At 45.3% G+C, this 27,602-nt stretch overlaps 1 protein-coding gene and 1 long non-coding RNA gene across 4 annotated transcripts in view; one reads left to right on the top strand and one right to left on the bottom strand.

Moving 5' to 3' along the window:
- Window positions 1–791: 791 nt before the first annotated feature.
- LOC139085030 (uncharacterized) lies at window positions 792–12,461 on the bottom strand. 2 transcript variants are annotated; one of them, XR_011543005.1, is made up of 3 exons: window positions 12,305–12,461; window positions 11,168–11,531; window positions 792–1,055 (listed from the first exon to the last, which is right to left on the bottom strand). It is a non-coding gene; the product is annotated as an uncharacterized lncRNA (long non-coding RNA). The 2 variants fall into 2 exon arrangements; XR_011543006.1 differs by lacking the exon at window positions 12,305–12,461 and adding an exon at window positions 11,681–12,124.
- Window positions 11,462–27,602, top strand: part of SLCO5A1 (solute carrier organic anion transporter family member 5A1) — a 131,019-nt gene continuing 114,878 nt past the window's right edge. For both annotated transcript variants that reach the window (XM_008514553.2, XM_008514554.2), the window contains exons 1-2: window positions 11,462–11,694; window positions 13,377–14,778. In XM_008514553.2, coding sequence (XP_008512775.2) covers window positions 13,863–14,778 — 916 coding nt within the window. In that variant the 5' untranslated portion in view covers window positions 11,462–11,694; window positions 13,377–13,862. The remainder of the gene's footprint in view (window positions 11,695–13,376; window positions 14,779–27,602) is intronic.

Raw genomic sequence — 27,602 nt, forward strand, 5'->3', positions numbered from 1 at the left:
TTCGTTGGTTCGAATCCTGGGCGCGGACATGGCACTGCTCATCAGACCACGCTGAGGCAGCGTCCCACATGCCACAACTAGAAGGACCCACAACGAAATATACAACTATGTACCGGGGGGCTTTGGGGAGAAAAAGGAGAAAAAAATAAAATCTTAAAAAAAAAAAAATATTTTTGGATCTTAGAGAAGTTTTAAGATTTGTGATTAGTATTTCCATTTTAGATGCAGGTATAATATATTTCATTTCTTTTTCAGTTGGGCATATCTGCTTGACTCTTTTTCTTCATTTAAATTGTTATGGATCACATTACTTTGACATAAATTGCTTTTATTTTATTATCTGTCCTAATCACAGTCTTTTTTTCTACCCATTGTTGTAACATTTCTCCTGCATTAAGATGCGCTCTCTGAGAGCACAGTCTCTGATTGACAGGTACCATGGGGTTCTTTCTTAGGTCCTATCCTTCCAATTTACTCTGCGATGTGAATCAGGAAAGTTTTCTTTACTGTCAGAAATGTTTACAATCCTGAAAATTCTTTAAAAATAAACTTTCAGGGGCCAGCCCCGTGGCTGAATGGTTAAGTTCATGCGCTCTGCTTCCGTGGCCCAGAGTTTCACCAGTTCGGATCCTGGGCGCGGACATTGGCACTGCTCATCAAGCCACGCTGAGGCGGTGTCCCACCTGCCACAACTAGAAGGACCCACAACTAAAAATACACAACTGTGTACTGGGGGCTTTGGGAGAAAAAGGAAAAAGTAAAATCTTTAAAAAAAATAAAAATAAAAATAAACTTTCAAATAAGTTATTTATTATTACTTTTAAATGTTTGGCTTCATTTTTATCAGTATTTGTATTAGTTTGCTGGGGCTGCCAGAACAACGAGCACAGGCTGGGGGGCTTACACAACAGAAATTTATTTTCTCACAGTTCTGGAGGCTGCACGTTGGAGATCGAGGCATCAGGGGGTCGGTTTCTTCTGAGGCCCGTCTCCTTGGCTTGTAGATGGCCTTCCACATTCCCTGTGTCTTCACATGGTCTCGCCTCTGAGCCTGTCTGTGTCCAAATTTCCTTTTCTTATAAGGATGCCAGTAACATTGGATTAGAGCCCCCCATAATGACCCCATTTTAACTGAATTATCTCTTTATAGATCCTATTACCAAATACTGTCACATTCTGAGGTACTGAGGGTTATGACTTCCACCCATGAATTTTGAAGGGGACACAATTCAGCCCATAACAATATTTAAATAAAAGTTTAATAACCACAGTGTACTTTGTTGATGTGTAACACTTCTGATTCTAAAAACAGGTCTGAATTACAGAAAGTGGAGGAGAAAATCTTATTTTCCTTGAAAAACTAGAATGGAGGAAGCATTAGCAGGCTGAAAAACCAATGGTCTAATTGTGGCGTAAGAGAAAGGGTAGGAGAAAGAGCGATTAATTATTGAGCACCGACTGGGTATGTGGTGCCCCCTCGGGAGGCCTGTGGAGGGTGTGGCTGAGACACACAAATGAGACTGGACCAGAGGAAAAATCTAGACCACTCTTCACTATTTAGGGATGTTGCATCCTTTCTAAATCTCAGGACTTTTTCCATCAAAATGTGGATGATAGCACCCATTTTATCGTGGAGTGTGGCGCTTAGTACAATATCGGGTGTGAGTGAACGCCCAACATATAAGAATTGTAATTCCTCCCATGTGTTAACTGCTGTTGGGTACATATTCACTCAGATTACAGACCAAAAAGCTGAAACTTAGACAGCATGAGTAACATCCCTGCTATCACACAGCCAGTCAATGGTCAGCTCAAGCTTTAAGCAGGTTTGTCTGGCTCCAGGCTCCTACACTAATTGTATCATAAAAAGGACTTGGGTGAATCAGGTCTGAACACTGTCTCCACGGCTAATCAGCTGTCCCTGTGGCTTTGGACAAGTTACCTGGTCTCTCTCTCACCGCATTTCCTCCTCTATGAAATGGGCATAATGATGTCCACCTTCATGGCTTGTGAGGAGCAGAGACCATATATGTCAAGTTGCCATAGGGAGTAGAATTGTCCCTGTGCCACGTCATCCCTCATTGACTTTGCCACCAACTGCTTGTGAAACTTTGGGAAATTTATTTACCTTCTGCGGCTTTCAGTTTCTTCATCGTTAATTTGGGGTAGGGATGACAGGACAGGAATTGGCCAAGTCAAGAGATCTCAGACTAAGAGGCCAATAGGGGCCAGGCAGGTAACTGAAGGCCTTGAACCCAATGCGACAAATGCCAAATTTCAAGAATCCAGAAGTCTGGATCTTTCATCTGAAATCTCCCAAGTTTAAAATTAGTTTTGGCAAGTAATTCTGAAAACAAAAAAATATATATGTGGGCTTCACCGCCACGATTTGGGCACAGGTTTGTGAGTTTTTGGTTAAATAATCCCTCAGGTGCTTCCAATCTAGAGCATCTGTTCCCATGTCATAAGCCAACAGTGGTCCCACGCTAGTCTTTACTTACTTCTTGGACCCCAAGGTCATGGTTTTGCCTGTACTATTGTAATTGCTTTGGGAGCGGTCTTTCTACCTGCATTCTCTCTCCCACTCCAATCCTCCCACCTCTTCTTGAGAAATTAATCTTGGTAAAGTTCTACTTAGAAACCTCTGATACTTCCATTGTCTATAGAATAGAGTCCACACTTCTTTGCCAGAGGTGACCAGCTTTCCTATCTTGCTTCCTGTCTGGCCCCTTCCTGGGCTCTAAGTTTCCTAACAGCTCCCCCATCCCGAGACGTCCTTCCCAAGAGTGTTTCTGTCTCAGTCTCCCTCTTCAGTTGCGGTTCTGTCTCAGAGGCCTCGACTCCCACCCACACGTGAAAATTCTGCTTACTTTTCAGGGTTCAACTCAGAGCCATGGGCTTTGCACTCAGCAGAAATCAGGATCCTGGTCTCTAAATGGCACGAGACAGTAAGGATGTGTGTTGGTGACATATCAGGGAGCTAGTTTTACCAGTTTTTCAATAGCCTGGATTACTTTGCTCATTCTCAGTTTTGCTTTTTTGTTACGTGTGTGAAAGATATTAATAAAAAGAGATTTTCTAAGACGAGTAAAAATTGTTGCTAGGGCTTCAGACTTTTCTTCCTAAGGGTATCTCTTCTTTAGGGAAGATTAAAGAGGAGGAACATAGCACAGAGAGAAAATGCATATTTTCATTTATATATGCGTCTCTTTTTGCTCCTTGGAGCACATTTCAGTTCTCCCCTGGAGTTTAAAATTCATCGTGGGTCCAAAATGAGGAGAACTTTCGCAATAGTTCTTTTCTGTTTGGAAAAGCACATTTTTCCTCTGGTGTGAAATTTCACAAAGAAAACCAAGCAAAGGACGGAAAAGGAATGGAGATGTTTAGATGCTCTCTTTTCACAGTGCACATGCCCTACCTTCTGGTCATTCTTCAATTTAGAGAAACTAAATTTAGACTCTTACAGCTCTAATTTTCACAAAGGAAATGACATAAGACAATCTATTTGTCGTTTAAATCCCATACCTTGACGACAGGTTTGCAGCCTCCGAATGGAACACTAAATCCTTTCAAATCACTTCCCTGAGGGCCTGAGTGCTACATTCTACTTATATTGGGTCATTTTGTATTCATTAGTTACAACAAAAGAAAGTGAACAATTGTCAGTGTATCACGGACATCCAAAGAGAAGGGAGCATAAGAGTCAGGCCAAAAACATAGGCTCCTGCACACACATGCCGAAGCCAACAGTAAAAATAATGAAAAATAATATAGCACTTCCGTCTGGACTTTTGGAATTTTTCTGTAATCAGAGAATTATCAAAAATCTCACCAACAACAAAATAGGATAGAGAGGAGAGAAAGGAATTTTCTTTTTAAGGAAGATTAGCTCTGAGCTAACATCTGCTGCCAATCCTCCTCTTTTTGCTGAGGAAGACTGGCCCTGAGCTAACATCGTGTCCATCTTCCTCCACTTTATATGTGGGACACCTGCCACAGCATGACTTGACAAGTGTTGCGTAGGTCCACACCTGGGATCAGAACTGGCGAACCCCGGGCCGCTGAAGCGGAACATGCGAACTTAATCGCTGCACCACCAGGCTGGCCCCAAGAGAAGGAAATTGGAGAAAACTTTGTAAAGAGCTCTTTCAGAGTGTCTTTATATTAAGGAAAGGATGTTTGAGCTCTGAGCTCCTGCTCATTTCCCACAGTCCCCTACATTTTCGTGTTCTTTTATTAAAAGAATTCTACTATGTGCTGTTTCTGATTCGGGATCTCAGGAAGCCAGGTTTGATTTCAGCTCTCCTTGTAAGACTGGCTCTGAGGGAATGAGGCCAGGTTCTCTCACCACCACTGACCAGTTCTTTCTCAGTCTTATGGTGGAATGTGGCGGGAGACGGGCAGCAGGATTGTGTGGGATGGACTTCATGGTAAGCTTGTTCCTGATGCTCAAGCTCCGTAGTAAAGGGAAGGAATGCAGAGAAAGTTTGGGAGGTGTGATGAGTTGGGAATGGAACCATGGCTAGTGACTGGAAGGTTAGGCAGTCCTGTAAAAACTTGAATTCCAGTCATTATAGAGGTCATGGCTCCATGGGTACCTTGTTTTGTATTTTTATTCAAAAGCGATAGCCGGCATTGTTTGCATTTAGACTGTTTCATCCTTTAATCTACTTAAATATTTCACTATAGAGACATGCTTCACCTTAATCAATAGATGAGTTCCTAAAACTTATGTAAAGCACAGTTGGGAGAAAATACAGCAAGGTGGCTAGGAGTATAGGTTTTGAAATGTGGTTGATCTGGGTTTGAATTTCTCTCCACACTTTCTAAGCTGAACGACTTAGAGCAAATTGATGATCATTTTGGACCCTCAGCTCCCTTTTCTATCAAAGGGATTGGTAATATATACCTGAGAGTGAAGATGAAATAATGTATGTAAAATATGTAGTCAGTCCTAACATGATAAATGAGCGGGATGATGGTTGTTTAGCTGTTGTAAATACTTGAGAGGCGGTGGGGATGCTGATAAGGAAGGGATTCCCATGTTTGAAAGATGGAAAACAAAACAAAACAAACACAGACAACCAAATACTGGACGCCAAAGAATATATGATGTTTTATCAGTCTGATCATAATTTCCCAGATGGAGCTAATCCTAGAGAAGCGTGTGGCTTGCATGAAACAAAAGATTCTGGATCCCCTGCCCTCCAACGATCAGAGAGGAAAAATATGATTAAGATGAATGCAAAGACAGCAATGCATAACCGTTACAAAGGCTAACATCTATTAGCACCAACCATGGTCCAGGCCCTGTCGGAAGCATTTTGCAAATGTTATCTCATTTACTGCTTACAACAGAGCTGTGAGATAGATACGGTGGTTAATCCTAACTTGGAAACTGAGGCAGAGAGGCTTAGTAAATTGCCCAAAGCCATATCACAGGAAATGGCAGAGCTAGCACTAATTTTAGGCAGATTGGCAACAGAGCTCTATTTCTCTCTTTAATCATTAAGGTGTTGTGTCATAGTCTAATCGGCAGCATTTTTTCCTTCTTAGCGGTACATAAAATAATGGGGCATCTTGGAATTGAGGCGTCTTAGAAGTGGGGCATCTTCTTGTGATGAAATACGTATAAGTGACACCCATTCACTCACCACGAAGATGAAATAGTGTTTGCTTGCCACAGAGTCCTTATTCTTACCCACTCTGCTTTGTCTGGCCCACAGACGACACAGACTTTCAGAAGCGGGTGGGGAAGTGAAGGATACTGCTGTCCAGCAGCCAGTCTGCCTTTCACCAACAGCAGGACTATACCACAAATTATTTATACCCATCTGAGCTTCAGGTCTCTTAGATAAATGTAAGGAAATGAGACCCTGCTGCTGGCCCACGTGCTTTAGAGGAGGGGCTCAACAGTGTGTCATTGCAGTGATTGTGTCATTTTACATCATCTTGTGTTAAGTATTCTTCTATGCCCTGGAATAAGGTCACCCCCTTGAGCCATCCCTGAAATGTGGATCTTTCCAGGCATCTAGGGAAGAAGCATGTCCTCAGGTAGGAAATGGAAATCCAGAAGGAAGGAAAGGGAGGAATACCAGCTTCCTCTTGGCTTTGTTCTCTGGATCTAGACTTTGATAAGATAGTTCAGAGTCATCCTTGAGGTAGGTCCCAAAAGAGACTTCTACAAGGGGGGGACCCCCAAACTGTGGATGAGTGGGCCATAATTTACAAGCTGATTATTTGGTGTATTGGTCTTTGCCCCGGGTAGGACAGAGAAATCACTCTGAGCTTTTAGGCAGAAAGGGATTCACTATAGGGAGTTATGTGCTTACGAAATGTCTGGAAAGGCTGCACAGATGTTCCCTAGGTTGGATGGCCAGGAACGACTCTTAGAACATTGCAGATCTGTCCTCTCAGGGAAGCTGGGTGATCTGCTAATCTGGAGGGCATGAATCAAAGGCTGTCGCTGGTCTGTTGACTTCAGGACATCCTGCTGTGGCTGGAGGCAGAGATCCAATTGTGCAACTGCCTCTCAACATCCAGAAACTGGAGTTTGGACAACCGAATACTGAAGCGGAAAAAGACCATGTCTCAAAGAACTGCTTGCTGGCATAAGATAGCCATAAAGGATGTGGCCTGTGCCTCACTCTACCTTCCAAAACTCACAGGAGTGCACCAATTCTTGTCTCGAACCCGATCTGCAAGGAAGTCTGGGAAATGTAGTTTTCCAGACTCTGTCATTTAAGAAAGAACAGAAAAGTCGGGGCTCCACACCGAGTGCCAATCAACCATATCTAACACAGTTAATTTCATGTTATCCCACATATTTACTTTCCTTTATTAGCCTTTAAGCCCAAGGAAAGATCTGTTTAAAAGCCCGGACCTTGGCGTAGCTGGACTGTAGAATGTAAGGGAAGCTGATATCTGAGTTAGAATGTTAAAATTGGATGGTGTCTCACAAGGAATGTGCAGGGTCTAGATCTTACCCTGCTTCTAAGCTAACAAGTTAGCCTGCTACTGTTTCATGATGCTGGGGAGAAAAGACTGCAGAATCAGACACAATGGACATTGTTACTCACGGCAAAAGCAGCAGGCAGAGTGTCACTATGATGTTCGTCCAGGTTCCCACGCCCTCTGAGTCCCATGGGGTGATGCAGAGTCCACCACGGATGCCTGCACACGCAGTGACTGCATTACAGGAGAGGAGCACTGATCTTGGTGGCTGCGCCAGAGTAAGCAACGCAAGCCTGCTTTGTCCAGGGGAAAACGTTACCTCATCCCTCAGGGTTGCTGGCTGCAAACACAACCCTGAGAAATGGCCCGGGTGAAGAGTGGTCAGGGCCTCGCCTTCTTGGCGTACCCACAGAGAACGTGCAGAGATGCCCAGGGCCCGTGGCAGATCGCATCTTCTACCTCCTTCCTTCCTTTTCCTGCCCTAACTCCTTCCTCTTCCAGGGCCAGGTGGCGGTGGCGGTAATTACGAAAAATTTTCAAGGGAATGTGAATCTCTGGGGACAAATGTTCCCTCTTCACAGGGAATTTTCTCCTCATTACTAGCCTTGGAGTATCTGGCTTAATTTTACTGAGGGAGATGGCAGTTTCTAGAAGGTCCTGACTGATGGAGTCTTGTCACCTTGTCCTGGCTGCCTCCTAGAGGCACCGCCCAGTGGCTTGGCTCCTTTAGAGGGTAACCAAGTGTCCCAGAGTTCACAGAACTGTGGTTTCTTGGGCTGTGGGACTTGCAGTGCTAAAAGTGACGTGGTTGGTCACCATACGCCTTTAGCACTTGGCAGATGTTCAAACCACAGACCCTGCATTCACCGTACCCCAGGGCCAGATCTGTTCTTCTGTTTCACTCTGCTTGAAATTTACATCTAAGTAAGGGTACAAATGCCAGGTTCTGTCAAGAGGTTACCTTGTAACCTTATAGTTAATAATACTGTATTGTATATTTGAAAGTTGCTAAGAGAGTAGATCCTCCCTTTTTTTATTTTCTCCCGAAGCCCCCCAGTACATAGTTGTGGCATGTAGGATACCGCCTCAGCATGGCTTGATGAGTGGTGTCATGTGTGCGCCCAGGATTTGAACTGGCGAAACCCTGGGCTGCCCAAAGCAGAGTGCAGGAACTTAACCACTGGGCCATGGGGCCGGCCCCCTACTAAGAAGGTAGATCTTAAAAGTTCTCATCATAAGGAAAAACATTTTTAACTACGTGTAGTGATGGATGTTAACTAGACTTATTATGTTGTACAAATGAAATTAATACAATGTTATATGTCAATTATATCTTAATAAAAAATTAAATTAAATTAAAAATTAAAATAAAGAAAAAAGAAATTGAAGAAATCAGTTATATCATAAACTACTTTTTTGAATCAAGAATAGAGATGTAATTTAAATATGTCACAGAGGTTAGGAATCTGGATAGCTCTTCAGGGTCTGTGAATAAAGCTGTATTTCAACAAGAAAAATAGGTAATCTTTTTTTGGTATCCTAACTTTTTTATTAATAAGTAAAAATAAAAAATTATTTCTACAAAAATATTTTGAAGGCACACACAAAAAAGTTTACCTTAAAGACACAATTTGTCCCTTCTTCAACAACCAACACCTAATTCCATAGAGTAGTGGCAACTACGTACTATATTTTAAACTCAGAAAATATTTTAGGCCAAAACCCGATTCTTCTTGTTGTGTCTGGGAGACCTCTGAAGTGAACTGTCTTTTAGGAGGAAGAGGAGGCGGGGGAGAAAGGCTCTTCAGCTTTCCCTACCCCATTCTCCAGAGCAGCTAGATTTTAAGCCCGTAGAAGGCCTGAGGTAATTCCAAAGGCCACCATCTTATTACATGAAGATCGGGAAAGATGCAAGTTACGTGTAAGCTAGTCTGATTAACGACTCAGAAGAAGCATAAGCAAGCCCGGAAATTCTAAGAGAGTTTTTAGTCTTGCTCTTCCTCTCCCAGTACACCTACCAAGGCAGGTATCCTGGTCTTGGCAACTGTACTCTTTCATATCGTGGGAAATAAGCCGTGGGGGTAGCAGAACCCCATGATGTGAGTCCATTTCTTTCTATGAACTTGAAGATTAGGGCTGATGGAAGCACACTGGGCCTTTTCCAAAGTCCTATCTGACTAGGAGAGAGAAAGCAAAAGAAACGTCTCTTGCTAAAGGTTTTCTTCTTGTGTCCTATATGGGTAGCTAATTGGACCTTTTAAATTCTGTCTATAAATCATGATCTTTCTATTAGTGGCAATAAAAAAATCTATGGGTTCTTAGAGCTGTTTCCAGTTGAACTATGGCAATTGACCGTGAATAAACGCAGCGTGTTCCAGGGACATGATGATTTGACTTTCGGCAGGGAAGCCCTCTGCTGGCACCTCATGACACAGATGGAATTTGCTGTAGAATAACTGATGTCTGGGGCTGAGGCCGAAATGAGGGCACAGGTCGGAGAGCTTGAAAGGCTGTAATAGGAGGAGATCCATTCTATTGGGATCCAGAACGAGCTCAGAGGAGTAGTCAGGTACAAGAAGTGCTGCATAGCTTTACCCACCTTATCAGTAGTAGGGGATTAAAATCTGGGCGGGGGGGGGGGGGGCAGCTGGAGTCACATTGTCCGTTTGTGAAAAAGTAAGGGTGGGCTTGATGGAGATCTTAAGAAGGAGACAGTGGCAGGGGATAAGGAAATGCATGTTTTTGTACCATTTGATCAATCAGTCAGGCAGCTTCCAGAAGACAAGTGCTGTCTCAACATGGACTTCCAGCACACCCTAGCTGGGTTTTGGTGTCAGCTGGCCTATTTTGTTCTCTAAGGATCAACTGTAGATACAGCGGAGGTTGGACTAAAGTGAGATAATTAACACATTCAAGGTGCATTGAAAAGTCAAGCTGCTATCCAATGAGAAGGGAGGGAGTATAGAGTCAGGGTTAAGAGCATGGATTTTTGGAGTATCCCGTTCATGTGGTCCACACATTAGCTCTGTGCCTTTACCAAGTTACTAATCTCTCCACATTCCACTCACCGTATCTGAAAGTGGAGCCAACGCTCTCATTGGATAAGGCCAGGCAGCAATGACGTGGCTTTGGCATGGCAGTGATGGCAAGCACAGTCACCAATAATCGTAGAACAATCGCCCTCCCTCATTAGGCCGCCATGCCCTCTGTCTGAGCTCAACAGTGTCCCCCTACTTGCTACAGCTAACGGACTGTTTTCAGCAATCGTCCTGTTTGACTTCCCTGCAGCCTTTTAGGCCTCTGACCACTCCCTTTGTAAAGTTTTCTGCTCCTTTGGCTCCCGTGACCCTCACTCTCTTCTGATTCTTTGCACACTTCTTTGACCATTGCTTCTAGTCTCCCTCCTTAGCTTTTTCCCTCTCCTTTTCTTAGGTTGTGGTGTCTCTAGAGCCCTGTCCTTAGTCTTTCTCTCCTCAGTTTGCGTGATCTTCCTTATCACCCCAGGCCACCTTTGGGCTGATGACTCCTAATCCATATACCTAGTCCAAACTTCCTGTGTGACCTCTATCCAATGACTTACGGACACGTATGCCTGGATGTCCTAAAGGCATTTCAAAGTGAACGCATCTAAAACAAGAACATCTTCCCCCCAAGAGCATGTTTCCCCTCTTGTGTTTTTATGGGCCATCATCCACCCGGGCAGGTGTGAAACTTGAGAGACATCCTGTATCGGTCCATTTTCTCACCCTCCAGATTACATCAGCTTCCAAGTCTGGCCACTTCTACCTTCTCAATGTGTTTGCCATCAGCTCCTGCCTCTCCATGCCCCCTCACACTGCCTCATCACATTTTGCTCAGACACTGCCCGGCTCACTTGTCTCCACTCCCACAGTGTGGCCTCCTCTCACCCACCATTGCAGAACCAGCTTTCTGATGAGCAAGTCAGAATGTCACTGTCCTTCAGTGCTCATAGCACACAACCTATGGAGCCCTTGCTGACGTTTTCTACTCTGACGCTCTTGCAGTCCGGTCCTCTGCCCCATCCCTGCAATCTCCCTGCAACTCATCTACCTGTTAATGGCAGCACCATGCCCCTGTGCTCTTGCACATGCCTTTCCTTCTGCCTGGAGGTGAAGATATAACAGGTTCACGGATATTAGATTCTCCAGTGGCACCCTGCATAGAATGTACTGCGTTGTTTTAGGCTACTTACAGGGGTGTTTCTTCCACAAGACGGCAGTTTCTTCAGTCCAAGGATCCTGTCCGACGCATCTTTAGTCCCCAGAACCTACTATGGTTCCTGAGACACTGTGGGTGCCCATGGCAAGGAATAAACGAACAGAAATAACTTTTTTAATTCAGAGCAGGCTCTCTGCTTTAGCAGCTCACTGTTTTGGAGACCTGCTCCCTCGTGGCTCCTCGCCTTCCGCCGCCGCTCAGGTGAAGGGCAGCGGGATGGCTAGCTGCCTGTGGATGGGGCTGGGCCGGGCTGGGGCCGCGCGCCTGCGCCCTCTGCCGCTCCTCTCCCGGCGCGTCTGTCCGTTAGGAGAGAAGCAGCTTGGGTGGCGGGCGAGGGGCTGTGGGGAAGAGTTCAGCCTAAGTCACAGTCTCATCCACTGATTTCTCCCGGCTGGACCGAGGCTGCCTCCCCAGGGGGCTCCCAACTACTGCTACCCCGCCACAGTCCCCACCTCCCGCCGCTCCGCTCTCAGCCAGCCGGACTGACCGACAGACTCGCGAGTGAGTAGCTGCGGCTCGTGCGCCCCGGCAGCGCCGCGAGCTGTCCCCGGCGGTCCTGTCCTCCCGCGGGCTGTGTGTATGTGTGCGCGCAGGGGGGTGTCCCTGGGATCCCACGCCGGCTCCCAGAGCTCCCTGCCGGGATCCGTGTGTCGGTGCGAGTCCGCGCTGCGGTGCAGGTGCCCGCCCAGGCAGGGGCTTGGACGCCCGGGAGCGGGAGGGAGTTTGCCGGGATTCCCCGGCTCGGCGCGCGGCAGCCGGCGGGGTTCCCCGGGAAGGCGCCTGGGCAAGGAGGCGGCGGGGAAGCCCGGGCTGGGAGCGGCCGGCAGGCCGGGAATCTGGGAGCGGGTCTGGCAGGGCAGAGCCGAGGGAGACGCCGGCGCGGCCGCCCCTGGCCGCCCAGCCCCTCCGCCTTTCTCCCTTACCCTTCCTCCTTTCTCCTTTACCCTTCCTCCTTTCTTTTCTCAGCAGCATCACAAAAGCGCGCCGCAGAATGAAACCCAATGCGGTGAAGTCTTGTTCTCCTCTCCCACCTGGTGCACATCCCACGCGGCCAGAGGCAGCGAGCGGGAGTTCCCGAGATTAGGGGCCCGGGCTTACCCTGGGGACACACCTGTTTCCGGCTTTTGCCGAATTCCAGCTGGGTGCGGGGTCGCGCGAGGGGTTTCGAGACAGACACGCCGGGGTGTGTGTGTGTGTGTGTGTGTGTGTGTGTGTGTTTCGAGACAGACACGCCGGGGGTGTGTGTGTGTGTGTGTGTGTGTGTGTGTGCGCGCGCGCGCGCGCACGCGCGCACGCACCCCGGGCCCACGTTCGGGAGTGCGCTGGGTGTAAACAGAGCGCCTCCCTGCCCGCCGCCGGTGCCCAGCGGGCTCCGCGGGCTCCTGGGCGCTCGGCGACGGCGTGCCGGCATGTCTTTGTTTGTTGTGGCTTCCCCACCCCTCCGCAAAGGAAACTGATTTTCGGTTTCGCGTGACACTGCCCGCTGGGACTTAGTGTGGGCCGCAGCCTCAACTGCCCCCGGTATTCGTAATTGAATAGCTCTTTCGGGCTGGGGAGTTATTTTTAGCGTTGGGAATAAAGAGGCAAGCACGTTGACCTTTTTACGGCTGTCTTGGGCTTTGAATACGTGTCTTTCATGCAGCAGACGGATTCACATCCGATCGCGCACACGTGCCTGCGCACAAGTGTGTACACACATTTCTACACACATAGCTTTCTCCGTTCCTTTTTTCTTTTTTTTAAAATTGGGGCTGGGAATGCATTGTCTTCGTAAAAAAAAAAAACTTTCCTTTGTTCTTTTGGGCATTTTCTATTTTGAGTCATGGAGTAGGAGTCCCAAAAGGTTGCAATTAGTTCCCTCGAATCAAAGACCCCGCTCCTGACTCAGGGCTGCCAGGTTGATAATTATTAACATATAAAAGCAGATGCTCTATTAAAGGCAAAAGGGGCGGGGCGGGGGCAGGTCCGCGACAGACAATGGGGGAAGGTCTCCGCCGACCGCCTGCTGCTTATTGTTCCCGCACTATAGGCTGCAGCCCGCAGCCGCCGCCTCCTCCGGGGCTTCCCTCCTCGCTCGTCCCTCGGTCCCACTTGGGACCGTCCAAGTCACCCAGCGCGGGACGCCGGGACGCCAGCCCCAGCCGCAGACGCTCTTCGCTGACTGCTCTCTCTCTGCTTTGCAGGTTGGCAGCTTTGCGCCCCAGGGTGTCGCGAGCCGAGGGGGCGAGGACAGGGCGCCTCTGGCCCAGCCAGCCGGGCGGGATGCGGCGCGGACAGCAGCGCTAAGCGCCCCCACGCTGGGCACGGGGCGTACTCGCTCCGGGCGGCGGGCCGAGCGGCGGCGGCGGAGGGGATGCGCCCTGGACGCGCAGGGCTCTTGCCGCGAGCTACCGCCCCGAGGAGGACGCCGAGCAGGGCTCATCGCAGGACCGCGCGGACCCCTGTCCCCCGGGGCACGCGGCTGCGGAGCCTCGGGGCCGCGTCTGAGGTCAGGATGCCCTGGGCGCCTCGCTGCTGGTGAGGATGCCCTGCTGCGCGGTTCTACCTCCCCAGCCCCGGTCCCTGGTGGGCAAGACTGCGTGGGCCCAACTTCGGCCCCTCGTGCCGGTGGATGAAAAGCGCCAGAGTGCTTGAGTGCGATCAGTGATCGAATCTGAATTCTAAGAGCCATGGACGAAGGCACGGGGCTGCAGCCCCAAGCGGGAGAGCAGCTGCAAGCACCGGCCACAGTAGGAGCTTTCCAAGAGAAGTGCGAACCAGAGACCTTCAGGTCCAAGAGTTTACCCGTCCTGAATAGCACCTCCTGCCGGCCAGATCTAAGTCCCGCGAGTGTAGACGCCAAGCCAGCCGTGGGCTGTACAGATTCTTTGTGCCATCAGGAGTTGAAGCAAGGCCCGAGCCGGTTGGCCCCCAGCCCCTCTGCCCCGTGCACTTCGGCAGAGATGGCAGGGCTCGTGGACTGTAACCACAGGGTGGACGTCATCAAAACCGTGTCGGTGTCCTCCGCTTTGGCCACGCTCCAGGGGAGAAGGTGCCTCTACGTGGTCCTCACCGATTCCCGTTGCTTCCTGGTTTGCATGTGCTTTCTGACCTTCATCCAGGCGTTGATGGTCTCCGGGTACCTGAGCAGTGTCATTACCACCATCGAAAGGCGCTACAGCCTGAAGAGTTCCGAGTCGGGGCTGCTGGTCAGCTGCTTTGACATCGGGAGCCTGGTGGTGGTGGTGTTCGTCAGCTACTTTGGCGGCCGGGGTCGGCGGCCCCTGTGGCTGGCCGTGGGTGGCCTTTTCATCGCCGTCGGGGCTGCCCTCTTCGCTTTACCTCACTTCATCTCGCCTCCCTACCAGATCCAAGAGCTGAACGCCTCGGCCTCCAACGATGGCCTGTGCCAGAGCGGCAACTCCACGGCCGCGTTGGAGCCTGCTGCCTGCCTGACGGACTCGGGAGGAAACAACCACTGGGTCTATGTGGCTTTATTCATTTGCGCGCAGATTCTCATCGGAATGGGCTCCACACCTATTTATACCCTGGGACCAACCTACTTAGACGACAATGTCAAGAAAGAAAATGCATCCTTGTACCTAGGTAAGACTTTCAGCTTCTCTCAGATAAGCTTGGTCTGGAACCAAAAGGAAACACTTTTTTTCACATTTTCTGGAGAGATACACATGTATACATATATCCTGGAGATACTGTGTATATATATATATGTATGCTATACGTATTTAGCATTATATATAACATATTACATATGTATTTTTTTAAGCATTAAGCTTCAGTTTGTTTTCTGTTTTTATGTTTTAGCCTTAGTCTGCTGTATTTTTGGTTTGGGAGAGAGTCACATAGTTGCTAGCTCTTTGAAATAATTTTCAGACTCACTTTACGTTTGTCTTTGCCCAAATAATACAAACTTTTACCTATGGGTGGTGCTTCTCTCTCTTGCTGCCTACCTTTGGAAAAAGCTCTAATTTGTCCAGTTAATCTTCTAATAGCTGTCCGTCTAGAAAGGTTCAGAAAGGAAGCGAAGGATGGGTGAGTGGAGTGAAGTTTGGGTTATTTACTGCTTACATCTCTTGCGGCTTCGCCGTCCTGTCCCCAACAGCAGGACTAATGGAGCACCGAGACTACAGAAAACAGGCGTTATTGCCCCCATACCTGTATTTCTTACATATCACCTGCATCACTATTGAAAAAAAAGCGAGTGATGTCAAATGACTAGATTATCTTTACGCAGAAGCAACATCACAAGTTGTAAAGTTTATCCAAAGCTATTTTTATTGCTGGTTGAAGATCATCAGTTACGTGGACTTGGGAGCAGAATCCATTACTATTTTCTGAAAAGCAGTGGCTCTCAGATTTGGTGAGTTGACTTGCGTGAATCAGCTCCCAAGAACTGGGGGTGCTTGTGTTAAGTGCAGGGTGCCCATGTGATGCCAGGCGGCCGTTGAAGGTGGTAGGCAAATGTAGTTCCTTGAAATCTGTGTGGTTGTCAGCACCTCCCCGTACCAGCGGGCCCTTCAAAAAGGAACTTCCAAGGGATGGATTTGAACTCCTGAAAAGGATGAATAGCAGTCATGCTGGATGCGATCTTTGTGTTTCTATGTTCCTTTACTGGAGTCCAAGTAAAAGATAAAGAATTTTACTTTATAAAAAAATTAAAATGGCAAATAAGCAAATACTAGCTACATTTAACAATTTATTAGCCAGGTGCTGATAGGACCCTTTTTTTTCCTTCTGCTTTATCTTCCCAAACCCCCCTGGTACATAGTCGTATATCTTAGTTGCAGGTCCTTCTAGTGTGGGATGTGGGACGCCACCTCAACGTGGCCTGACGAGCTGTGCCATGTCCGCGCCCAGGATCCGAACCCTGGGCCGTCACAGTGGAGGGCGGGAACTTAACCACTCAGCCACAGAGCCAGCCCCTGGTAGGATCCTTGATGTAGAAATATTAAGGTTACAAAGTCAGAGAAAATGATACCCAATTAAGAGGTCTGTCCTTTTTCCTCAGTATGCCTACTGTCCCCAGAATCTGTCATACAGGGCGTCTGAGGCATTTATAGTCCCCAGTAACTGGCCCAGATGCATTAGGACAAAGTTTGATAACTTATTTTTATTATTAAATACCAGAGAAAGAAATTTCCATTCAGGACAGAGAGGAGTATCTTGCTTGTTACTTTGCCTCCATGTTTTCTGACATTTATTATGACAAATTTTCAAACAAACGGAGAAGTTGAAACAATAGTCCAATGATCATCGGTATATCCACTGCTTAGACTCAATAGTCGTTCATTTTGTCACTTGTTTTATCAACCTCTGTGCGTGTGTATGGATGGATGGATGGAAATACATTTTTGGGGTGGGAGGCTGAGCCCTTTGAAAATAATTGCAGGGACCACTAAACTTCATTCCACATGTATCTTGTAGAAATAAGGACCTTTTTTTTACATAACTGCAGGAGCTTTAACATACTAAGAAAGTTAATAATTATTCCCTAGTATCATCAAATATCCAGTCCATATTCAAATTTTCTCAGTTGTCCCCTCACAGTCTTTTATAACTATATATTTTTCAAACCAGGAGCCAGTCCAGATTCACTCATGCATTGCGTTTGGCTGTTAGCCTTTTTAGTATATTTATAACCTAGAATTGTGCCTTAATTTTTTTCTTTTTCCATCACATAGACCTTTTGAAGGGACAAGTCTAGTGAATTTGTAGATGCTCCACATTCCAGATTTATCAGATTATTTCCTCGTGGTGTCACCTACCTTGTTCCTCCATTCCCCGTATTTCTTGTATACTGGAAATTCAGTCTAAAGATTTGATTAGATTCAGGTGAAACATTTTTGGCCAGACTACTTCATAGCTGGTGCCATATGTTTTATATTACACGCATGTGGCCATTCATTAATGATGTTAAGTTTAATAGCTTGGTTGAGTGAGTGATTGCCAGGTGTTTCCACTGTAAACGTACAGTCCTCCCTTTGAAAATAGTGAGAAATCTTTAGAGTGATACCTTGGCTCGTAAATATCTCAGTTGTTTTCTATGTTCCTTCTCATCTTTGCCTCCATTTACTTTGAAAACTTGGCTCTCTCTTCCATCCCACTTCTGGGTACCATCGGCACAAATTTGCCTCATCAGAAATACAGGGAGAGCCCTCTGCAAAGGGAATGTCCACTAGTAAGAGCCCTGAGATTTAACTTTTTCTGCTAGTGGTTGCCCACCAAGAAGGAAAACAGCAGGTGTATAGTAAGTGCATATTCTGTGCTAGGCACTGTGCTACTTTCGGGAAGACCAAAAATGAAACTTAGTCTCAGTACCTGAGGAGCTTTCGGTGTAGTGATGAAATATTACCAATTCAGGATAGGGGTGCCAAATGACACCTGCAAGGGAAGAAAAGTTATACAAGTGGTATTTGCTTTTTCTCCCTTCTCCTCTTCTTCTTTTAGATATTGACTAATAACTTTTTTTGGAAAAAATTTTGATGAATGCCTCAGGACACATTCTTTGCGAAACTCATGAGAATTCTGCTTCACTTCATGTTAAATGGGTCTTGTAAAGGCTACAGTGGCTTGAGTACCAGGAATCTTACATGTATTATTTTACTTAATGTTCTCCATGACCTTATGAGATGGGAATTGTTTTCCCTGTTTCGTGGATGAGGAAACTGAGTCTCAGAGAGTTTAAGTGACTTGCTTAAGGGCTTCAACCCCACGCCTGTCTGACCACAGAGCCCTTGAGCTTCCCTCCACACTGCATGTTCTTTGGCACGAGGCTCTGAGAGCAAACCAAAACCAAAGGATTTGCCTTTTGGCGCAGAATTCTGAGAATGGCGCAGAAGCATGCAGAAGTGGCCTCAAGTCATCAAAACATGATCAAAACAAGATCATTCTCTAAACCTTTTACAGAAGGTTTTATAGGTTACCTTTGTACAAATTCGAATCAGAGAGACGACTATATTCTTAGAACATAATCGGTGTTAACCTATTACAATATAAGGTTTTTCCTTAATAAATAACTGGTTAAATATCATTGTTATTTTTCACAGAACTGCTCCTCTATATTTCCTTTTTCACTATCCATCCGTTTCTTAACCTCTTTGTCGGTCTTTCTGACTTCTCATTACAACCACAGGAGAAAAGAAAGTAAGTAGTAATTTAGTAATTGCAGGCAGGAACAAATATCTCAATTAATGTTAAAACCATTGAAATGACATGTAAATTATATCTTAATGTTTTGAAAGTTCCGCGTTAACACTCTGGCAGTTTTACCTATAAAAGAGATGTGGCCATAGATGAGATACAGCAGCCTTTATACCCACTAAATGCCCCACCTCCTTCTGCAAGGAGAGAGGTTTAGTGTGGACCTGGAGCATAGAGAAAGCTTTGTCGGTGTTAAGAAGTAAGATCATGACTTGTTACTGTATCTCAAGGAGAGAGAGAAAATGTGACCGTTTAGGGGCAAGAAATTCATGACCCAACAGGAAAATGAGAAAGAACGGCTAACCAGTTGGGAAAAGGAAAAAGAGGATGCATTTCTAGATTGGAAAGCCACAGCTCTGATTGAGTGATGTTCAGGATGAGGAATGATTGGCATGGCGGACCACTGGCCAAGCAGAGTGGCGGCGGCCTTTCCACGTCCCTGGTGTGTCAGCCCTGCCTTCGCACCCCAGCGAAGGTCAGGATCGGCACAGCGCCTTAGAGAGAGCACCGGAGGAGGACGTGGCGGTCTGTAGCTAGTCTGGCTCTCTCAGGACTGGTCCTGAGACTTCAGACACATCCCTTGACTCTCCCAGCCTCTGTTTCTACATGGGATCATCACATCTGTTTCCTTCACTGTCATATTTTGTGCACCAAATGGAATTGTGTGTGTGCAAATGTTCTGCCAACTGTAAGAGGCATCACTTTGCTCTGTTAAAGCAGAATTCAAACTCATCCTAGAGGGTGGGCAGAGCAGGGAGTGAGACATATTTTGCTCTTTCTGAGCATGAAAACCACTAAATGTATCTTTTTATAATTGGAAAAAAGGAAGGAAATATTGCATAGGATATTGAGACATTGTATAGGAAATCACTCCTGAGAAACATCGGACAGGAAAATCTTGGTCCATGTTTCAGCAATGTTGGATTGTGATTCATTGAATTTTCTGAGAACCCAAGGTATTATGACTAGAACTTTCTGCATGTCAACCTTTGATGATTGTCTTTCTTTAATGTATGAGCATTTATGTACTGTATATTTGCACATAGTGTAACGTAACAAAAGCTCTTTTGAAGTTTGAGGGCCTGTGGTGTCCTAGTTTCACCACTCTGGGTCTTCATTTACCCACATAGACTGTGGCCGTGAACAAGACTTGGTGAACAAGAACGGGTCCCAGGACATACTCAGAAATAACTGTTGTTGTTTTAAAATAAATTTCTAGTGGCTTTTTTTTTTTGACATTTACTCAGTCTTTTAAAAGTAAAGTGAGCTTAAAATTAGTTGAGTTCTATTTCATCAGGATTTTATAGTAATGTAAAATTATATATACACATATATGATTATATGTATATTTTTGGGTATGTGCTCTTTCTGAGAATGAAAACCCTTAAACATATCTTTTTTATAATGGGAAAAAAGAAAAGAAGTCACTTCTTAGAAATGAATAAAAAATCTTGATTGGTTTTTAGCAATGTTATATAGAGCTATCTATATCTGTAAGATCTTATTTGTAGTAATAAAGACAATGAAAGATACGTATGTGTATCTTTCGGGTCAGTGTTCTCTAGAATCCTATAACCATGTGTATCCGTGGCTTTGACAAGTGAGGGGTCTCCTTATCATCGAGCAACAGGCCGCCTGGGGTAGGTGGTCTAGGGCTGGTCCAGCCTTCAGTGGTGCCGGGTTCCTCTCTCTTCCTGTCCGGCTCTTCCTAGCAATGGCTGCTGCTCCTCAGGCATTGCACGTTCCTCAGAGCAGGAGCACGTGGAGGAGGCAGTGGCCACCTACTCTTGAAGACGTCCCATTGGCCAGAATGGAGTCTGCTGGCCTCCTCTAATTAACCTAATCTTGGGAAGGCAAGTTTTGGATTTGCCAGTTTGTATGGGAGAGGAAGGCAAGATGAGGGTGGAGTGAGTACTGAGTGGCCTCTGGTCGTATCGGCCACACTGGTCATGTTTTCTCTTTTGCCTCGGTAGCCAGAACATTCAGGCTTTTTTTTGGATCTGTTTTAATAACCTATCCTAAGGGGCTTGCAGCATTAGTTTTCCTGATCTTTTTCTTGGGACTTTGAAAGGGCCCAATAAATAGCACCCTTTCCTTTCATTTGAGTTCTGAGTTAATTGAGAAATATGTCAAAGGAGGAAACACATGGGGGCCAAAATATCACTTTTTTTTTTTTTTTTTTTTTTTTTGCTGGGGAAGATTTGCCCTGAGCTGACATCTGTTGCCAGTCTTCCTCTTTGTATTGTTTCTTTTCTCCCCCAAGCCCCAGGACATAGTTGTATATTCTAGTTGTAAGTCCCACTTTTTAAAACTGATCGAAGTGAGGTTGAAGAAGGTAGCTCACATCTTTGTGCGAATGGACTTGCTAATAATCTCAGCATTAAATAGATGTAGCCATCCAGCCACAGGCAATGCTGGACCTCAACAGTAAGGCAGCCCTGGGTCTCGCCATGTGGGCCAGGGCCAGCTGGGGGGTGCATAGGTAAGACTTACGCGTAGAAGGAGCAGGGCAGAATTTTCACTCCCTGTGTGCATACTCACACCCAAGAGGCAAAAAGGAGGCGTTGAGCATCCCAGTTTATTTTCAAATTCATCAATCACATTGATCCCCTTCTCCTTTCCTAGGGAGGAACAGCGTTGGGGGCCTGGGAGGAGCCAAGAGACTAAAGAGCATGGGAACACACATTCCCCCCTAAGACTTTTTAACTGGTTTTTTATTCCACTTTAATTTCGCTCGTCTTGCTTACAATGTGTTCATCTTTGTAAGCCACATAAAATCCTTTTGGGAAGTAGGCTCTGCACAAATCATGAATAAATAAAAAAAATCTCCACTGCAAACTAATACAAGAGAGAACGGCGATAGAGGGATTTGAGGAAATGATCCAGGACACATGCAGAAATACCTGGAATGGATGCAGTGCAGAGAGCGAGAGCAACTCGGCATCTGTGGCCTGTGGCAGCCCCTTGTTAGGATGTTAGTGACTTCCCCATATACCTGGGACAGTTCATCTGTGTCAGAACAGGTACGTCTTTTGTAGCCTTAGCAATTACTGAATTTATGTCAGCTGCCTGGTGGTCCCTTTGGCCTCAAAGACCAACTAGTCAGTCGAAGATGCTGAGAAACAAACAAACCAGCTTCTAACTGAAGAGCAGAAGGGTTTACTGCCTCACTGTGGAAAGGACAGTTGGGTGCACGTTGATTTATTCAGACCCCCTGCAAATAACAGAGAATGATCTTTTCAGTAGTATTTATGGTGCAGTTTTCAAGCATGATTTTATCGATGTTTTCCCTCCCATTGCTAAGAATTCTGTTATCTCTGTGCTCTGAAACAGTCCTTCTTAAACTAAGGTGAGTGTGAATCACCGGGGTATCTTTTCAAAACGCAGATTCTGCTTCTGTAAGTCTGAGCTTGGGCCTGAGAGTCTGTCTTTCTACTATGCTCCCAGGTGAGGCCAGTGCTGCTGGGCCGAGGACCACGTGGAGAGCAGGAAGGTCTATAGACCACAGATCTTTGGCTCTTTGGCTCTTTCACACGTCTCCCTCTGTGGGGCCAGGGCTGGAGCCACTGTTGGCAAAACCAGCTGCTGACTGAAGTTGTAGTTCATGAGGAACCCCCCCACTATCTCTTATTGCACTTGTGAAAGCAAGATGTCAACTTTGGGGGTTGCATAAGCTGTGGCTACTTTTTTGAATCCCACAGTTGCGTGACATGATGGCTGCTGAGCTCAGTGAGAGAAGGTGGCCTCAGACACACGGTGTTCATTTTGATATTAAACAAAGGAAGCGCTCCTTCCTTTATTCCTCTCTCCGACCTGAAGGCGCTGTGCTGACGAGTTTCTCTCTGTCGGTGGAACTCTGCGTGTCAGAGGCAAGTCTGTGAGCTGTGCAGCCCCATGAACTCACCCTCTAAGGCTCGCTGCTGGGAGAAAAGCAAAGAAACCCAAGCACTTGACTCTGCTTTTCTTTCCCATCGATCTAGAAATTTTTCAGTGAATTGGGAGTTTGGTGACAGACAAATGTAAGATCTGGGTATGTTGGAAATGGTTTTAGAGAATGAGGATCAGAAGTTGATGCTTTGCAAAGGGTGATCAGACAGAAAAGGGGGTGAGCTGGACTGGGTGGCTGAGCCTCTCTCCAAGCAGTGACAGTCAAGCCAAGATGTGTCCTAGAGATCATTTCATTCAGCCCTGTTTGTAAAATGATCATTTGCCAGGTGAGGAGACCCAGACTCCAAGAGATCAAAGGCTTTGTGTCATGGAAAACAGTATGGGAGTTCCTCAAAAAATGAAAATTAGAATTATCATATGATCTAGCAATCCTACTTATGGGTATTTATCCAAAGAATTGAAAGCAGGATCTTAAAGAGATACTTGCGCACCCATGTTCCTAGCAGCATTATTCACAATAGCTGAAAAGTGGAAGCAACCTTAGTGCCCATTGACGGATGAATGGATGAACAAAATGTGCTATCTACGTATATGTAATAGGATATTATTCAGCCTTAAAAAGAAAGGAAATTCTGACACTTTCATCTACGACATGGATGAACCTTGAAGACATTGTGTGAAAACAGTCACAAAAAGACGAATCCTGTATGGCTGCCCTTACATGAGGTATCTAAAATAGTAAAATTCATAGAAACAGAGAGGTTTTTTTCTTCAGGTGTGTGGGGATTTCAAGGCATTCTTTTTGGGCATAATTTTAAAAAGAAGGAATAGGGATTTTGGTAAAGAAAAATGGAGTCCAAGTGGGTTTTAGAGTAGGCATTTTAGGAACGAAGTCTTCAGAGAGAAATAAAGGCGAAGAATGATTCCTGGGCACTTGGATTATTCTATTGCGTCTTTTTGGAGAAAGAGACTGGAACGTTGGAAAGTGGACACTGTGGATCCGCGTCGATGGGTTCTGCTGTGTCGGCTGCTCCAGTAGGAGCTCGTGCTTTCGCCTAGTGTTTCCATCTCCCGGTTCTAGAGAAAGAGATGAGGATCCCACAGCTGCCTGTTCTGGAGGAGTGATGAGGATCCTCCTCCTCCAGCAGTCAGGTGTGCCTGTTCGGAACCTCCGTCCCCTGTGGAAAACTGCATAGGTTACAGGTCATTCTGGGACGGTGGTTCCCAACCAGGGGTGACGCCCCGCTACCTACCAGCAGACACAGTTGATAATGTCTACAGTCACTTTTGATCGTCACAACTTGGAGGGGGCCTACCGGAATTCAATAATTTGGCTAGTGTTGCTGCTAAACATCCTACACTGCACAGGACGGACCACACAACAAGGAATTATCCTACAAAGAATTGTCAACAGTGATGCTCTAAACTTTTTTCATGTTAAGCTTTCAAGTTACTGTGTATGTTGGAACTGAAAGTAGAAATCTCTAGATCATTGAATCGGAAAGCATTGACCATATGGATGGAGGAGACCCAGGAAAAAGTGTCTTTGTAAATACGAAGGCCTTCTAGCAAGTCAGGGGTGGGAGATAGAAATTAGCTATGCATTACTCAGTGCTATATCCTCGCTTGGTACATAGTATATATAGTGTCTATACTGTATGTGTTATTAGTAGATTATAGGAGATACTATAGTGTGCTATAGTAGACTATTTTTAGTGGGTGTAAAAATATGAAGGATTTCATGGTTTTTATTGTGATTTCAGTTCCCATCAGCTTTGTTTTAGTGGTGGTGGCTTTAGTAAAAGAAAACATCAAGACAAAGAATTCTGGAAAACTATAAAGTGATTACTCGGCATTCTAAAGCAGAGCTCACCAACCAAATAATTAGACCTCAAGAGGAAATGTAGGATAGATTTAATGAGGGGTTATAAGACCTAGAATTTCTCTTAAAAAGAAATGGGGGCTTAATTAACTAAAAAAATAAAACCGAAAAAGCCCTTCCAGTATTTTTTCATATGTGGGGTCTGACATGGGCTTTTTTTTTTTTTTTTTTGAGGAAGATCAGCCCTGAGCTAACTACTGCCAATCTTTCTCTTTCTGCTGAGGAAGACTGGCCCTGAGCTAACATCCATGCCCATCTTCCTCTACTTTATATGTGGGATGCCTACCACAGCATGTTGTGGCCAAGTAGTGCCATGTCCACCTCCGGGATCTGAACCTGGGAACCCTGGGTCGCCAAAGCAGAATGTGCGCACTTAACCACTGTGCCACTGGGCCAACCCCTGACGAGGGCTATTTTTAATAGCAAAAATTTTTGAGTGTTTAATATATCAGGTGTTGTGCTAAATGCTTTATAATCTTATTTTATCCTCAGAACAACTCTGTGTAGTAGCTACTTTTTTTCTTTTTTATTGTAAAAAACACATAACATTAAATTTATCATCGACCGTTTTCAAGTGTAGAGTTTAGTAGTGTTAAGTGTATTCACATTATTGTGCAGCAGATCCCTAGAACTTTTTCATCTTACACCACTGAGATCCTATACCCATTAACACTAATTCTTCCTCTCCTCAGCCCTTGGCAACCACCTTTCTACTTTCCGTTTCTATGGTTTTGATTACTTTAGATACTTCATAAGAGTAGAATCATATAGGGTTTGTTCTTTTATGACTGGCTTATTTCATTACCATAATGTCCTTGAGGTTTATCCATGTTGTAGCATGTGACAGGATTTCCACATTTTTTAGTGCTGCATAATATTCCGTTGTATGTATATACCACATTTTCTTTATCCGTTCATCTGTTGATGGACAGTTGAGTTGCTTCCACTTCTTGGCTATGGTGAATAATGCTGCTATGAACATGGGTGTGCAAATATCTCTTTGAGAATTGTTGGATATTCTGGTAACTCTATTTTTCATTTTTTGAGGAGCCTCCAGACTGTTTTCCATGATGGCTGTCTCATTTTACATTCCCACCAACAGTGCGTGAGGGTTTCAACTTCTCTGCATCCTCACCAACACTTGTATTTTCTGTTCTTTTGATAGTGGCCGTACTGATGGATGTGAGTTAATATCTCCTTGTTTTGATTTGTATTTCTCTAATGATTAGTGATGTTGGACATCTTTTCATATTGCTTTCATCTTTTGCTTATTGGCAAGTTATATATCTTCTTTGGAGAAATGTCTATTTAAGTACTTTGCAATTTTTTTTTTTTCCTGAGGAAGATTTGTCTTGAGTTAACATCTGTGGCAATCTTCCTCTGTGTTGCATGTGGGTTGCCACCACTGATGAGTGGTGTAGTTCTGTGCACAGGAACTGAACCCCAGCTGCCAAAGTGGAGCGCACCAAACGTAACCACTAGGCCACTGGGGCTGGCCCCCTTTGCTATTTTTAATAGGATTGTTTTGCTGTTGTTGAGTTTTAGAAGTTTCTTATAGATTCTGAATATTAACCCTTATCAGTTATATGATTTGCAATTATTTTCTCCCATTCTCTTGGTTGCCTTTCACTCTGTTGATTGTCTCCTTTGATGCACAGTTTTTAAGTTTGGCATAGTCTCATTTGTCTATTTTTGATTTTGTTGCCTGTGCTTTTGGTGTCATATCCAAGACATCATTGCCAAATCCCATGTCCTAAGGCTTTTCCCCTACTTTTTCTTCTAGGAGTTTAGTAGTTTTAGGTCTTACATTTAGGTCTTTAATCCAATTTGGGTGAATTTTTGTATATGGCGTAGGGAAAGGGTCCAACCTCATTCTTTTGCATGTGGCTATCCAGTTTCCCAGCACCATTTGTTGAAGAGGCTGTCCTTTCCCCATTGTGTAGTCTTGGCTCCCTTGTCAAAAATTGGCAGCTACTTTTAGTTTTCACATTTTATAGATGAGGAGATTGAGGTTCAATAACGTGCTCAAGGTCATCTGAAAAGTGGCAAAACCAGCACTCAAGGTCATCGTCCGAAGCCCGAGTTCTCTCACTGTGGGTGTGATGGAGACAGCAGGGGAGGGAAAAGTTTATAAACTTCTGGCATGACTTCGGCTGACGTTCTTAATTTCGTTGTCTATAAAGGAGACGAGGGGTTAAGGGTCATGGTTTCCTGGATGCCTGTCGCCTTTAAAGTTCTCCATTTCTGTGCCTTGTTCAGCCTGGCTTCATCTGGTCTTGTTCTGGAACATGGGACTCGGGTCTGGAGAAGGGTCGTAGCCCGTTCTGCCTTTCCTCCAGCCATCAGAAGCTAGTCTCTTGAGCGTTTCCTCCACCCCCTGGCGGCTTGAGTGATGTCACTGTGTGACAGCTGTCCCTGAGGAATCAGGCATTCCTTTTGCTCTTTTTTCAGGCAGCTGTGCGTTACCTGATGGGAAATTCAGCCTCTACTTCCCCTCCTGGGAGTTATGATCGCTTGTGAAACTGTCACCCCGCAAAAATGCTAATCCCTGTTACCTAATATAACCTTGAGAGGCAGGTGCAGCTTACTCTTGCTTAAAAGTAAAGAGGATATTCATGTAATTAATCTTTTCAGCAGGATGAAATTGCATAATTTGCAAGTGTCTGGAAATTGAGTTGTACACTTTCTGACTTTCTAGCATGTCGGAATTCTCAGCTATAATACTTTAATAATAGTAATAGTGGGTTTTGGTTTTGTGAGGTGTTTTCCTATTTTTTTTGGCTCTGAATTCTAATGAAGGACATAGAAGATTTAAGATTCCTTTTTTTTTTTTTAAAAGTAAGGAGAGGGAGAAATTTAAGTGAACCAGACTGTGTGTAGTGAATTCTAGACCTTAGACTTTCTGGCTGTAAATCTACTTCTGATCAATGTATAAAGATGAGCCAATGATCCCTCATTTGCAAAGTGTCTTTACATTTTTGGGTGAAAGATATTTGCCAGTATTTTGTCTAGAAATATGCTTATGTCCCTGCTGTGTAATTTCAGCTGTAAGAGGAACTTTTCCTCATGTGAACTGCATTTGAATAACTTTCCTTTAGGTGGAGGGCGGCAGCAACTTTTAACAAGATGCCGAAAATCTTCCTGAGATAAATCGAAAAGATTTCCTATGAGAAAGACTTAAAAAACATGTAAAATCTTAGAATAATGATTCTGAACTTTGGTTTTGCTGGTATTTACAGTGTCTCTAGTTGTTTCACGGTTGTGAAACTCTCAAAAGACGTTAGTTTTCATGTCTTTTATTAGGACTGGTGGAGGACAACATGGAAGAAAGGAAGAGCGATGGGGAGCGCTCCTCCCAAGCACTAGATTTAGCTTTTCTGTGTGTACAACGTTCTCCTCTGTGGACCCGTTCTTTCCTTTTGAGTTCTAGAGCCGCTGT

The sequence above is a fragment of the Equus przewalskii genome, chromosome 8 (genome assembly GCF_037783145.1).
Source record: "Equus przewalskii isolate Varuska chromosome 8, EquPr2, whole genome shotgun sequence".
NCBI lineage: Eukaryota > Metazoa > Chordata > Mammalia > Perissodactyla > Equidae > Equus > Equus przewalskii.